General features: G+C 44.2%; 1 protein-coding gene across 1 annotated transcript in view; it reads left to right on the top strand.

The window, feature by feature from the left end:
• ARHGAP20 (Rho GTPase activating protein 20) overlaps window positions 1-14460 on the top strand; it is a 210479-nt gene extending 196019 nt beyond the window's left edge. The window contains exons 13-15 of the mRNA XM_029602490.1: window positions 910-1099; window positions 7660-7774; window positions 12163-14460. Coding sequence (XP_029458350.1) covers window positions 910-1099; window positions 7660-7774; window positions 12163-14054 — 2197 coding nt within the window. The 3' untranslated portion in view covers window positions 14055-14460. The remainder of the gene's footprint in view (window positions 1-909; window positions 1100-7659; window positions 7775-12162) is intronic.
• The last annotated feature ends 990 nt before the right edge of the window (window positions 14461-15450 follow it).

The following is a 15450-nucleotide window of genomic DNA, read 5'->3' as shown; positions in this document are numbered from 1 at the left end:
CCTGCTGGCACTGGTTGGTTTCTTGGGAGTTTTAGCCTGAAATCAATGGGGTCAGTTGTAATCTCTCCCAGTCCTTTCGAGCAGTCTCCCTTCTTGTCCTCCTCCGGGCAGGCTATCCACCATTTTTTCTCGCTCATCCTGTCTCTCTTTTCCATTCAGTGTTTAAAATTGTCACTCACTTTAGCTTTGCACAGATTATCCAAGTTCCAGTGCACTTAGGCCTGGATTCACCATTCTAACGCAGAATGGTGAATCCAGCGAAAACGGGGGGGGGGGGCGGGCAGGCCCGCGAAAGCCGGTAGCCTTCGCACCGCCGCGGTGTTTTCGCTGCCGGCTTTCGCATCCAATAGCGCCACCGTGAAAGGTAGTGCTGTTGGGCGCGCTGTTGGCGACGATAATGGTGCTTACCTTATCGCCGCCAGCGAAGACATCGCAGCGTCCGCCTCCTCGCCGCCCCGACTCTGCTCCCGGCAAGCTATCGCACGCGAAAAGGGACTTTTTGCATGCGATAGCCGCTTATCGCGCACGATAAGCAATAGAAAATGACCCCCTTAGCTAGATCTTTAGCTTACGAGCAAGAACGGAATCTGACAAAATAACCATGTTGGGAAAATGCAAGAGACAGATCCACTGTATATTTCTAAGATCAGGAACAGCTGTGGCATTGCTCTGATTTCCATTTCACTTCTTTCTGGTGTTCACAGCTACTTTTTTTTTTTTTTTTTTAAAGTGTGAACTCTTGCCTTTAGCACAAAGGGTAATACGTCTTTAAAGACAGTCACGCAAGTGTGTTCACAAGATCTCTGTTTTGGTTTTTTTTCTTTGCCCTGTGCACCCTCTCAGAAAGATATTTTCCCCCTTGCTTTGGAAGGTTACAAACCCTGCCCCTTCCTTGCTTTGTGTTCCCAGATTGCTAGATCTGCTTCCCAGGGCGAACGTCACGCTCTTGCGCTACCTCTTTGGAGTTTTGCACAGCATAGATCGGCAGTCGGACACCAACCAGATGACAGCGCTGAACCTAGCTGTCTGCATTGCTCCCAGCCTGCTCTGGCCACCGACCCCCTCCAGTGCCGAGGTAGAAGGCGAGCTTGCAAAAAAGGTATAAACAAAGGCTTATCTTTCTAACCCTTGTATGAATCTGTTCTTATAGAGCTGCACGTTGCATTGTACGGGGGTAAAGACTGTCCTTTTGCACCGTAAGTATTCTGCTTGTATCATCAGCTAACCATCCAAACAGCAAATGCTAAAACAGGATCTCGGGGGGGGGGAGATTTCTTTCTGAAATGTTTTATTTTATTAATAGTGGAGCAGGCATTTCATAAGCTGAAACCTTTTCACTGTAAGCCTTGCACGCTGAGGAGTGTAGCTCTAAAGTACGGGAAGTACATTTAGCGGGTATCTGACTGGATGCCAGTGACCTACAGCACTTGTAGGAAAGGACCCCCCCCGCTGATGGGTGCTCGGAAAACAGAGGCAGCCGGCGTCTTGCGCCAATTCTGGGCTTCCTTTCACGACGCAGGAGAAAGATAGCCGGCAGCGTTCTCCAAACTGTTAGGTGTACGTTTGGGGATTGGACCGATGGCGTCTGATCATTACACTAGGAATAATTAAAGGTGTTCTGTGGCAGAATGCAGAAGAAGTGAAGAAAATGGGGAGAGAGGTGGGGGAGACCTGCATTTCGTCTGCCTTGTGCCTTTACATCAATCCACTGCTCTAGATGACAGTACTTGCACAAAAAGAATTAAATCTTTCTTTGTAAATTCAGGTGATGTTACAAACGTGCTTCGGTATATTAAAAAAAAAACCCGTAAATAAATAAATAAATAAAATATATGTTTAAGTAAAATCCATCAAAGTGATATGTAAGAGAAAATAATATTTTGAATCCTGTTAGCATGGGTCGGCAGCAATGTGCCTTCTAACCTTTGAAAGGCTACAGGCACAAAAATGTCCATGAGCCGAGTTCACATTTTGTGTGCAGTGAGCCAGTATAATGCAAATATCGGGATGTCTTGTGGGCACTACGTTTTGCCGTGTGCGTGCGCCCATACGCAAGGCTTAGAGGGAACAGTGGTCTAACAGTTGTGGCACTTTCCTGGATACTGATTCAGGACAGAGGCAAGTAAAAAGCACCTCATCTCAGTCTTAGGCTACAGATTAAAGTTTAATCGGGGAGTGGCCATTTGGTGCCAGTAGCAGCCAACAATCAATGCTATCAGCATGATACCCGTTTTGCCCAGGGAGATGGTACATGATATCACTGCTCTGCTGTACTACAGAATAGCTGTAGTAGGAAGAAGATCTAGCTCGCATTCCACTTGAGTCTTAAACCTATTGTTCGGCCAGGGACTACTTTCCATTCACTGTCAGGCCAATGCATTCAGCTGAGCGCACAGTTTAACCTGCATTATAAGGCACATTTTGTGAACGTAAACCCTACTGTCAATGCATCAAGGAGTTTTACGCTTACAAAATGCGCACTCAAAAATGCGAGTGCTATTTAGCGCCCTTGATGGACATTATATGCAGATGAGGGCATTAAGTAGTATTCCCAGTTGCAGAGAGGTGCACCGGCCTATTTTCTTAAAAGTGAATTTTAAAAGCCCAGCGTGCGCCGAAATTAAGGGATGCGTGAAGAAGTCAGGCTTGCGCGTGCTGACCGTATTTTAAAAAGCGCCCATACATGCATGTAAATGCTGCAGCATGCACATCTCACTTGTTTCCAAAAAGGGGCAGGGCATGGGTGTGGCCTTCGCAGACATGGGCATTTTGGGGTCTGGCTAAGAAATGTGTGCGTAAACACTTATGCGCCCCGGCGCGTGCTGTGGTCCCCTGCCGCATAACTTTACCTCTGCTATGGAGACATGTAAGTTAGCAAGCAAAAGTATCGAACCATTTCTGAGGGGTTTAAAGGGTCTGGGGGTAACTGGGGAGAGTGTAGGCTATCAAATCCGGGGGGGGGGGGGGGTTTGGAGGACCTAGCTGTTAACTGGACAAACTGGTGGATGAACTGGTAAACTTGGAATAGTGTGGGCATGCGTCCCTTTTAAAATCCCCCAGCTTACCTGGTAGAAGCGGGATTTGCATGCCTACTAAATTTGGTGCACATGTGCACGTGGTGAGGCTATTTTAGAACATGCACGCGTATACGCATGCAAGTTATAAAATAGCCGCATCCTTGCGCACGGACCGATACACATGCATAAATGTGCGCCTGCACACCGGTTTGAAAGTTACCATCCTGAGTAGGAAACTGAACTCCTGGGTCAGAGATGGAGTTAAGTTTCCAGTGCTGCTATCACCTCAAGTCCACTGCTGAAAATAATATGAAAAAAAAAAAAAGACAGCCGGATTCGTCCTTACTTATCCTGCTAAGTAGCAGCGTCTGCTGCCTTATCCGGCTGTCTGGCTGCAGATTGCTGCTACCACTTAGCAGGATAAATACAGACTTATCCAGCTATCTGGCCATGGTTCGTACTCTCCATCCTGCCTGAGTTAAAATGTGCATTCGGCCTGTGCCTTTTTTTTTTTTTAAACTCCCAATGCATTAGCACAGCATTAGCTTACTGCATTGGAAGTAACTGTGCACTGAAATCCAGCACACAATTCCTTAATACACAGATTACTGCATGGGCCTGTATATAATTAGCCAATTTGAATTTTGAGCATACCTGGGAATTTTTGATTTCCAGTCACCCTGAGACTGATATGGATGAGCAGGGGGAGTGGGGTCAGGCAGTATGTGCCACAAACTTTGTCCTCTCTCATACACACACATCCACATGTTCACTCTCACATTGTCTCTCTCTCGCTCACACACATACATGCTCATTTGCACACACATGCTTACTCACACTCCTCTTACTCTTCCATAGTCTCTCACATGCTCATTCACACTCACACATGCTCACCTACACAATTTCTCACACACATGCCCACTCACACTTACTTCTCTCCCTCCACACCCATACTTAATTATACCCTCACTTCTCTCCCTCTCTCTCTCTCTCACTCACACACATGCTACTCATTCTCTCTCTGCCCACCCTGAACCCACCAATGGCCATTGCCTCCTCCTTCAGGTCCGCACAGCCAACAGGATGACCTATTCTTCCGGTCATGCAGGGCAACACTAACCCTGCTCCTTCTTGTAGCTGCATAACCAATGCTCCTGTGGCCGATGTGCCCCCAAATTCCTCCCACCTGAGCAAGCCCAAGTGACTTCCTCTTCTTGGACTCGTAGAACTTCGGCTGCTTCAGCTAGAAGTATCCGGAGATGTTCGGTATTTGTCTGGAGATTCAGAAATTTCTTTAGAATTCCAAAATCTCCGGGTCAGATTCAGAGAGTTCACAGGTATGCATGTGAGTTGCCCCTTCTCTTGTAATTTCCAGAAAGAAAGAGCTAAATCAGGACAATGAAGATGCAATATAATAGGGACGTGCATTCATTGGACCATTCGTTTTATTCATTTCGTGGGTACATGCATACCTCAAAGATAGTACACTCATAACTTGTTAATAAAATACGCATGTGCCATCCATTCTTTTCACACATGCGAGGTACACGCATACCCACAAAATGAGTGGCCCAACAAATGTACATCCCTACAATATAAAAGGAGAAAACAAAATGTATCTGTGTTTTATGGAATTAGTGCTAATTACAGAGAACCCATGGAGCTTGATCCATTTGAGGTTTTCTACCTTTCTATGCCTATGGGGAAAAGCTTAAGTACATCAGGTCCATTGTGTATTCTTCAGCTGTCTCCTGAGAGTGGCTTACTTACAATTGTTGGGATGAAAGGTATCTAGGGACTTTGTTTGCAAGTTTTATTTTATGTTTCTTGGGAATTTCAATGTTATAATAAAAAAAAAAAATTGAAAAATGACTTTGTTATAGCACACGAGAAAAATTAATGGAAAAATCATTTTTCCGCTGTTTTGTTTTTTTGTTATAACATTGAAATTTCCAGGAAACATAAAATAAAAACTGAAAATGAAGGTCCCTAGAGCTATCCCATTTAATTGATAGTGAAAGACCATGTATAAAGAAAAGATTCATTGGAGGCCTTCTATGAACTAGGATTCATAATAACAAAATGACAGATATAGGAATGCCAGAGTATTCAGAGATGCAGCTGTAATCAATTTGATTTTTTTACTGCAAACCTAATGTATTCTTTACATTTTCCTAACTATATTCTCTAAGAAAAAAAAGACCAATGTGCTAGACTATGATGTATGAAACTAAATTGTCTTTCATAATTAAGAGAGATTTTTCTTGACTTCTGCAAATTCATAAAGTTGTTTTGTATTGTGTTTTATTTATTTGACTGTGTTGTCATTTTGGGGGTAATATTCCAGAGGACAATATTCAGCATCATTTAGCCAGATAAGTAGGGACTAAGTAGTTAGCCAGTTAAGTGGTTGGTAGAACAGGGGTGTAACAGGGAGGAGCTTCTTCTCTGGCTAACATAGCTAGATAAAGCGGCGATATTCACTCTTATGCAGCTAAGTTAGCTGGAGAAGTTAGACCTGCTATTGAGCATGTCTAAGGTTAGCTGGCTATACTTATCCAGCTAATTTTAAAGTTATCCGGGTATATTTTGTGGCGCGGCCATGCTACTGAATATCTTGGCTAAGTTAGCCAGATGAGTTTATCCTGCTAACTTAGGCCCTCGATTCATCATTTTGCTATAAATATAGCAAAAAATAGCACCCACGATAAAAAAAAAAAAAAGGGGGCATGGTTAGGGTCAGTTTCCTGATACCGCTTCACATAGAAATTTTAACGCAATGCATGCTAAATTTATCACAGTTTGAAAGCTTTATCGCGTTTTTGGCTGCTGGACAGATATATATATATAGAGTGAGAGAGAGTGAGAGAGACTCGTCAAAAAGTTAACTTTTTATACCACTGTAAGAGGGGGGGGCACTAGTAACTCGGGGTGAATTTGGGGAGTTGGGTTTTGGGGGGCAGTTTAACATGCACAGTCATACGTACGAACAGCACAGTTACCATTAGTGAAGATTTAATATGATTTGGAGTGAAGAAAGGTGAAGGAAGAATAGATTTGTTCCATGTTCTCTCTATCTAGCTTGATTACAACTAGGTAGAAAGTGCATCAAGCAAGGTAGAGAGAACATGGTACAAATCTACCCTTCTTTCACTTTTCATCCCTCCAAATCACATTAAATCTTCACTGATGGTAACTGAGCTGTTCGTACGTATGACTGTGCATGTAAACCTGCCCCCCCCCCCCCGGAACCCACCTCACCCCACAAAGGTCACCCTGAGTTACTAATGGCCCCTTTTACAGTGGTATAAAAAGTTCAAAAATCAGTGAGCCTCCCCCTTCCCAAAACGGGACTTGCGATAAATCCCGTTTCAGTCGTAACGCACAATTATTGCAGGGATAACACTCAGAAAAAAGGTGTAGTTATTTCCAGTATTAAATCCCACAATAGTGTGCATTACATTATTTCATGCAATAATAACCAGCCCTCATTTCCATTTACTCCTCCCACTTGAATAAAATTTTCAAATTTGCATACGCATTTCGCCATGCAGTATTTATCGCATGCGTTACAGCATTAAGCACAGAATTAGGGTTTTATATATTTGCCCTTCGATGTGAGATAAACTTAAGTGCAAATAAGTCAAAACTTATCCAATTATGATTAAAATATATGCTGCATATTTTTTGATACGCAAACATGCTAGGTAGATTTATGTGTATTTCATATAGTATGCATGCATTTGCACTCACGATATAAAATACATGTGCATGCACACGTCCATATAGCTGCATATATGGGCGCATGTTTTAAAGCTATTCTCAGGGAGGATAACTTTCAAACTCTGCTCAGTCCCATATATTACAATATTTTCTAACTTACGCATATGAGGCACACGCAGATTTTAAAATACACGTATGTATGCTTAGGTGTGAATACCTACCATGCATTGAAAGAGCGTATTTCAATGCATTGAACATGCATACTTTTCCTAACTAGTTTAGAAACATACGTGTGTGTATTTCACACTTTAAAAAAATTTACATGTGTAAAACCTAGTGTGTAAATCCTTTTGAAAATGGACCCCTTAGTCTATTCAACATACATTATATTCTATGAATAAGTCATTTTTATGTTCTCCTTCAATCAGAGATTTATGTCTGGTGGAATCAAGAAATAGATTCTGTCAGTTTATGGGTCCTATTCTGGAATTTATTGCCTTTTGAAATACATACACAATCTCATTACTTACAGTTTAGGAAAGCGATTAAACCCTATTCATCAAGCAAGTATTTCCTGCCTTTGGATTACCCTTGCAGATGTCAATTACTATTTTAAGTTTTATTTTTTTGATTTGTTTTTTTGTAAATATTGACTGACACGCTGTTGTCGTCTGATAATATATTTGCTTATTTATGTTTACTGTTTTATGCATTTGCATTTAGTTTGTTATGGTTTATGCGCATTACTTTCTGTTTATAAATTTTAGCAATTATATTTATGTTAAACTCTGCAAACCGCTGTGAGCATAGATTTTGGAATGCCAAGTTATAAATACCCTTAAATAAAATAAAAATAAATAAATACATCTCTCTGGTTTCTGATGGAGTTGAAAGATGTTCAATGTGAATTTTGTTGCAGGTTTCATTCTTCGTGCAGTTTCTAATTGAGAATTGCTGCAAAATCTTTGGAGAGGAGGTCACTTCACTTAATAGCGACTTATCATTGAGGTCTGACAACAGAGAAGACGGCTCAGGTGCTGTACATTCAAACCTCTTTCTAATAAATGTGAGAGATTTTAACATGGCCTTCTAATGAGACTAGACAGTGTGCATAAACAGAGTTCTTCATGTGTGACTGCTGTCTTCTCAGCTCTGATGATTAGGTCCTCTTTTACATAACCTCAATTGCTACCCTTTGAAAATGGAATCCAAAGTTGAAAATGTATTCTTTATGTACCCGCTATCGAGCAGTAGGAAAATCATGGACTAACAAGACCGGGGAACTTTCAAAATATATGCATACTTTGTGATTGAATCTCGTATTATGGGGCAAAAAGAACACATGTACACTTATACCATCTAAAAATGGTGCCTTAGCTACATCAGTGTTTTCCAAACCTCTCCTGGAGACACACCTAACCAGTCGATATTTTCAGAATTGCCACAGTGAATGTGCATGAGAGAGATTTTCATACATTCAGTTTCCAATGCATGCAAATTATCTCATGCATATTCATTGTGACAATCCTGAAAACCCGATTGGTTAGGTGTGCCTCCCAGAAAGGGTTGGGAAACACTACTTAGCCAGATAAGTAGGACTTATCTGACAGCTGCTGATTATCTGTCTTTGTTCAGCAGCCACCACTTAGAAAAGTCACTTATCTGGCTAAGTGGATAGCCAATGGGCAGATTGAGACTGGTTAACTTAATCAGTATTCAGACTTATCCAGTTAAGTTACAGGCCGATACAGTAAGGAGCGGTAGGAAGAGCTGCGTTAGTGCCGGGCGCACCCGCGGTTGCCGCACGCACAGTCCGGCTCACCTACCGCTCGATACTGTATGTAAATAGCTTGCAAATGCAAGTTGCGTCTAAGAAGCGTCCGTGAAGCGTTAGGCCCGCGCAACCCATTTTACTGTATAGAGCGCTATACAGTATCCTGGGTGCGCTGGCCTAACGCTTCACGGACACGCTGGTATCTGTCATTTCAAATGACATTTGAAATGACAGGTACCAGGAAGTGGACGGTTCTCCTACGCTCGGGATTGCCAGTCCTCTCCCCCCTGCTCCGGAAGCAAGCAACGAAAGCAGAAAAAAAGCGAAAAAACGAAAAAAAAAAAAAGCAAAAAAGCAAAAAAAAAAAAGTAGCGAGAGAGAGGGGAGAGAGGACGGGCAATCCTATGCTCAGGATTGCCAGTCCTGTCTCCCCTCCTCCCGAAGCAAGGCGCGAAAAGCAGCCTTGCTTTGGGAGGAGGGGAGACAGGACTGGCAGTGTAAAGCAACGAAGCGACTTACTTTTTTTGCAGCCCCTCTCTGGAGACTGACATCGGCGAAGACGGATCGCGGCTCCCCTGCCTCCCGGAGGCGAAGATGGATGCCTGCACGGGCGAAAGCAGCCCCTGTGCGTGCGATTGGGCCGCTCAAGACGTGACGTCACGATGTTTGGCGTCACGGCATGTGACGTCACGTCTTGAGCGGCCCAATTGCACATACAGGGGCAGCTTTCGCCCGTGCAGGCATCCATCTTCGCTGGGAGGCAGGGGAGCCGCGATCCGTCTCCGCCGATGTCCATCTCCGGAGGGGGGGGCTGCAAAAAAAGTAAGTCGCTTCGTTGCTTTACACTGCCAGTCCTGTCTCCCCTCCTCCCGAAGCAAGGCTGCTTTTCGCACCTTGTTTCAGGAGGAGGGGAGACAGGACTGGCAATCCTGAGCGTAGGATTGCCCGTCCTCTCTTCCCTCTCTCTCTTGCAACTTTTTTTTTCGATTTTTTTCCGCATTCGTTGCTTCGGGAGGAGGGGAGAGAACTGGGTCTGCCCCGGCGACCAGCACCCATGGACGCGGCCAGGGTAGGTGAGCGGGGGCTGGGGGAAAGTTTGCCGCCTACCCTTACCCCTGCCTCTCACGCAGGGGTAAGGGTAGGCAGTAAGTTAGCAGGTTAAACGAGCGGCAAAACGGCAGGGTAAAAAAGCAATAGTCGGGGCGCGCGTTACTGTATGGGAGGGAATAGCTAATTCATCGTTTACATCTAATATACATGCCACGGGCGGAAGGGGTTACCCGGTGATTTAAGGACACGGTAAGAGTAGGTTAAAGGGGATAGTGTATCGCGGGTTGGACTAACGCGGCCGAAAAGTGGGTAGAAAGCGGGTTAGGAGCAGGGTAACTGCGGCCGCACTTTACTGTATTGACCTGCATATCAGATAAGTTAGACCTGCCCTATAGCAGGTTATAACTTATCCAGTTATTGGGCCCAGTCGGCATTAGCTACATGCATATATTTTTTAAACTTTAATATTTCTGCCTAGTTTTCAACCTCAACCAAGTTAGGTCTTCTTTTACCCCTGCACCCATTCTTACCTTCAGGAATGGTTTTTCCTACTGTGGTTTAAAGTAGATGATTATGAAACTCCTTGCATATTCTAGGCTGGCTGGAAGTCCACTTGGGCAGATTCACCCATTCCATACATATTTCCTGACTTAGCCTTTGAAAATTTAGCCCAGACCAATAATTTGTCCCCTGAGGATCTGCCAAAATAGTGTTTTTCTCTCTGCCTAGATATTTCAAAGCCCACCTGTCTGAGCAACAGAGATCATTTTACTATTTGTTTATGAAGTAATATAGTTACACGCCTTGGGCCCGGTATTCAGCATTAGCCGGATAAGCACCATAGGGGGTCATTTATCAAAGGCTTATTGCACGTGATACAACTGTATCGCACGCATACAATAGAATGCAAATTAGGGGGAGGGGTGAAGTCTGGGTGGGGAGGGGCAGAGTTGGTGGTGTCTTTGCTGCCGGCGATAATGTTACTAACATTATCGTCGGCAGTAGCACTCCAAATAGCACCACCTTTCACGGTGGCGCTATTCAGTGCGAAAGCCGGCGCACCGATGTGGTGTGAAGACTGCGGGCTTTCGCAGGCCTGTCCCCCCCCCCCTCCGTTTTCACAAGATTCATAATTCTGCGAGGAATGATGAACCCTGGCCTTAGCCAGATGTCCTGCAAACGGACCAATACAGTAAAAATCGCGGGAGAGCGGGCAAGCGCCCAGGACACTCTCCTGTGCACACGATACAGTCATTTTATTTATTTAAATTAGGGCCAGCGGTAAAAAGAGGCGCTAGGGACACTAGCACGTCCCTAGCGCCTCTTTTCGGACAGGAGCGGTGGCTGTCAGCAGGTTGACAGCCGACGCTCAATTTTGCCGGCATCGGTTCTTGAGCCCGCTGACAGCCACGGGTTCGGAAACCGGACGCCGGCAAAATTGAGCGTCCAGTTTTCAATCCGCAAGCCGCGGAGCTATTTCAATTTTTTTTTCTTTTTTTCTTTTACTTTTTTTTTTTTAACTTTCGGGACCTCCAACTTAATATCGCCATGATATTAAGTCGGAGGGTGCACAGAAAAGCAGTTTTTATTGCTTTTCTGTGCATTCCCCGGCGCCGGCAGTAATTAATGCCTACCTTTGGATAGGCACTAATTTCTTAAAGTAAAATGTGCGGCTTGGCTGCACATTTTACATACTGAATCGCACGGGAATACCTAATAGGGCCATCAACATGCATTTGCATGTTGCGGGCGCTATTAGGTTCGGGGGGTTGGACGCGCGTTTTCGACGCGCTAGCTTTTCCCCTTATTCAGTAAGGGGCCAAGCCACACATTTTACTTTAAGAAATTAGTGCCTATCCAAAGGTACGCATTAATTACTGCCGGCGCCGGGGAATGCACAGAAAAGCAGTAAAAACAGCGCGTTTTCGACACGCTGTTACCCCTTACTGAATAAGGGGTAAAACGCGCGTCCAATCGCGAGTTAACAGTGCGCTCCACTGTATCGGCCTGAAAGTTACAAAGGATATTCAGCAGCATGGTTAAGGAGCTACTTAGTCAGATTAGTTAAATCCAGTTAAGTTAGATCAGCTCTATGGCTGATCTTACTTATCTGATTAACTTAACCAGATAAGAACAAATATTGCTAATTATCCAGTTAAGTTAATTGAATATGTAGCGCACCCAGATCCACCCACTGCCTGCCCACAAATTGGCATGCTAAAATATAGCCCGATAAGTGACTTATCCGGCTATCCAGCGCTAAATGCGCTTTAACTATTGGGCCCTTTAGCTTTAAAATGTGGCTAGTTTTGACATCCTGGATGAAAAGTGCATCTTCCATGCAAATATAGGTGGAAAACTGAGTGTGTATTGCAAATGTTTTATTACTTTGAGGTCTTAGAGGGAGAATAAAAATTGAACTAATCAAGTTTTGAAAGTGCTATGAACCGATTGACATCATATGTGTAAATGGTTGGGTACAGACAGTGAAGGAAACGGTGTTTAAATGGAAAAAAAATAGCAATACTAGTCCAATTTGTAAACAATTAATTGCAATTTGGCTAAAGGTTGAAACTGTCCTTTATCATTCACTCGTAGATATCTGCTCTTTCCAACTGATCGATTCCTCCTATGACAGCCTGGAGAATGAGCTGAATGATGACACCGACTCCATGTTTAGCGATCTGAACAAAAAACGAGGTCAGGACAACAGGAGCAGAGACTCGGTGTTGACCCTTAGTGACTGTGACTTGGACTCGAATGAAGTGGAAGAAATTCCAATTAAGCTGCCACCCAGGTCAAAACCAGTGGAAATCTCTTCTAGGCTACATCATAAGTCTCTGTCACAGGAACACTCAGAAAATGAATCCCTTTGCTCAAGTACTTCAGGCTATTCATCGACAACTGTGTCAGATGCTTTCCGAGGATCGAGAAGGCATCGGCGTTGCTCTGAACCCACCATAGCCCTGCTGGCTTCCAAACTGAGTCAGCTGAATGGTCCCCATGAGAATGCAGCACGCAAGACCAGCTGCGATGCTGTCATGTCACGTACAGAGGAGAACTATCTCAAACAATTGCGCTCGTTGCAGGTTGAGGGGCAAAAGCTTATTGATCGCAGTGTGACCTTGGGTATCGATGTGAGTAAGAGCACTGTAACAAACCAAAATGGAGTCAAGAAAGATACAAATAATCGGCTTCTGCCATCTTCCCCACTGAGATTGAACATTTGCACCAGAAACAGCTGCTCTAGCTTATCTTCTCCCGGAACCTCTCCGTCGGGGTCATCGATGAGCTCCCTGGACAGTGCTTTCTCCCAGTTCTCCGACTATTCCCTGTTCACCCCTAATGAGACTGCTTCTCCTTTGGATTGTATTTTTCATTCACAAAGGAAAAAAGGGGAGCTTTCTCCTGATTTTATGAGCTCCAGTCCACTTTCTGGTGTGCATTTGGGTTCTGAGGTCAGTTCCTCGCCTAATCAAGCCAGCAGCAACAATACAGTTTGCATGGGGAAAAACAGTCTTGAGGGTATGGCTCAAAAGAACCTCATTACTCTCCACCCCAGCACTTGGCTAAAGAATGGTGCATGTACAATGAAAAACTGGTCTCTGAGAAAAAAGGAAAAAGCATCTAAGCAGGAAGAAAAATACAGCAATTCTGTAAAAATAACAGTTTGTAAAGCACAGACCGAATATTTTAATGCCTTAGAAGATCACCTGTATCAACAGCAAGGAGATGCACCAAAGGGTCTTGTGGCAACAGAAGTACCTAATGTAGCAGTGAAAGGCGGGACTTGTAATTTCTCTCCATGTCAGGAGGAAATGCAGCTAAACAGCTCACTTTTCTGTCAAGTGGAGGGCAAGGATAAGAGACTAAATACCTCACAACCGTTGACCAACCAAAACATTGTTGATAAAAGTGGGGAGGAAGAGGAACGCAACTCCATTTCTGTCCAGTCTACAGTTTCCAAAAGTAATAAGCTATCTTTAGTAGAAAAAGAGCATAGTCACATCCCGCAGACAGTATTTTATGGGCAGAACATTTCTCTCGTTGTTCAAACAAACAAAAGACCCTCATTCAACTCTTTCTGTTTAGATGCACCTCAGCTCCTGAATTCCAGGCCTCAGAGTTCTCATGGCCAAACAGTCGTTTCTAGTGATGGCCATGAACATTTGATAAAGGATAATATAAGTAAGACTGCTCTCTGCAAGGGCACAAGCATCCAGGCCACAGTCTTCAAGAAGAATAAAGTCTTGCCTTCAGACATGAACCCTGAAGGTAACCGCGCCAGCCATGAGACAGAAAATCGCATCTGTGTGTCTCCGAAACTCTCAAGCGCAGGTGAAGATTATTTCTTCCAACCAAACATTCATAAATGTCTTAAAAAGAGTACTGAAGTGACCAGTACAAAGGAATGCCACACCGAGTGCTGCTGCAATCCAAAGTTTGAGGAGATAGAGCAAAGTCTGTTTGCAGAGGAATCTTACGTTTAGAAGCATCCATCCTAAAACATCTGTGCTAAGGCAGCACTTAAGGGAGAGATGCTTGGACTGAGCATTGCCTGGGATCTTTATTTGCATTGTGGTGCACAGCAATTTGCATATATCATTCTTATTTTCAGAAAGCATGCAATTGTGGCATTCTTTCCGCATCGTGATAGACCTTCAGCCCTTCTGAAGAGGTTGGGAGATTAACTTATTGCAATACAGCAAGCACAACATAAATTGCAAACTATCATGAATGGAGCAGTAATTCCGCAAGGGATTCCTTTGACGGCAAAGACAATGAGAATGAGCTTAAGTTGCATTTATGAGGATAAAAATGCTACAGGGTTTAACTTAATTGACCAGGTTTTAATAATGTGTATTTAATCAATTATATTCTGTTCTTTGGAAGGTATTTGCTGTCCTGTCGTACTGAATACTGTTACTGCTGCCATGCAGTGGTCGGGCCACTGTACTATCTCTTTGAGCTTTTTTCTTTAGATGCGATACTGCAAAACCGATGGTCCAGCATAGCATGTTCAGACATCTAAACACTCCCCTTCTTCCAAATTCAGGAATATACTGGGAGGTACATAGGTCTGGAATTTGGCAATCTTTCCCGTGTATTTGGCAGATGCTGTGCATAAATTCTGACCACCCCAGTGGGAGTCTGCCCATGCCCCAGTTCTACCACCTACCTGGATGTTTCTGAATGGTTCTGTGAAATTTCTGGCTAGCACTTGCATGCATACAGCCATGTCTCCAGTGGAAGTCTTTGCCCCTGTGTAAACAGGAATAAATCCTATAGGCTGCTGGTGTCGGCCGAGCCCCTCCATTCACCTCTCTTGGAGCTGCATTTGCGTATTCCATTTCTTCTCCCACCATTCCATTCTCTCTCACCAACTTTTTTTTTCCTCTTTTCTTAAGTTTCACCCTTCCCCTCTCTTTTTGCTGTTTCCTTCTGCTCCTTGGGGCTTCCAGCTCAGTCAGAGCAAGGGCTGGGATCAGGCACCAGGAGCCTTCATTCAATCCACACAGAGTTTTTTGTTTCCCCTGTTTTATGTCCTCTCCCAGCTTAAGAACAGTCATCGCAGTGACAGTCCTCGGTTGGGAGACCATGCACCAGGGCTCCTTCCAGAACCCTGTTACCCTGAGCCCTAAAACTAGAAGCTAGGGGTCGCCATTGTGCATCGACAATAGTGCCCTCCCCTTCAGAGGCTGCAGCAGCCCCAGCCAACCTAGGGAGTGGAAGACCTGAGCCAGAACTCAAAGCCAGGTCCCCCTGCGTGCCACAGAGCCACCAGGCTGACCTCCTCTAGAGTTTTTCAATTCCACAAGATAATTGCATACAGTGGAGGCAATGCATGCAAATCTATCTCATGCATATTCATTGTGGATATCCTGA

Source organism: Rhinatrema bivittatum, chromosome 5 (assembly GCF_901001135.1).
Source record: "Rhinatrema bivittatum chromosome 5, aRhiBiv1.1, whole genome shotgun sequence".
NCBI lineage: Eukaryota > Metazoa > Chordata > Amphibia > Gymnophiona > Rhinatrematidae > Rhinatrema > Rhinatrema bivittatum.
The sequence above is the reverse complement of the archived record's forward strand: the minus strand, read 5'-3'. Positions and strand labels throughout refer to the sequence as shown.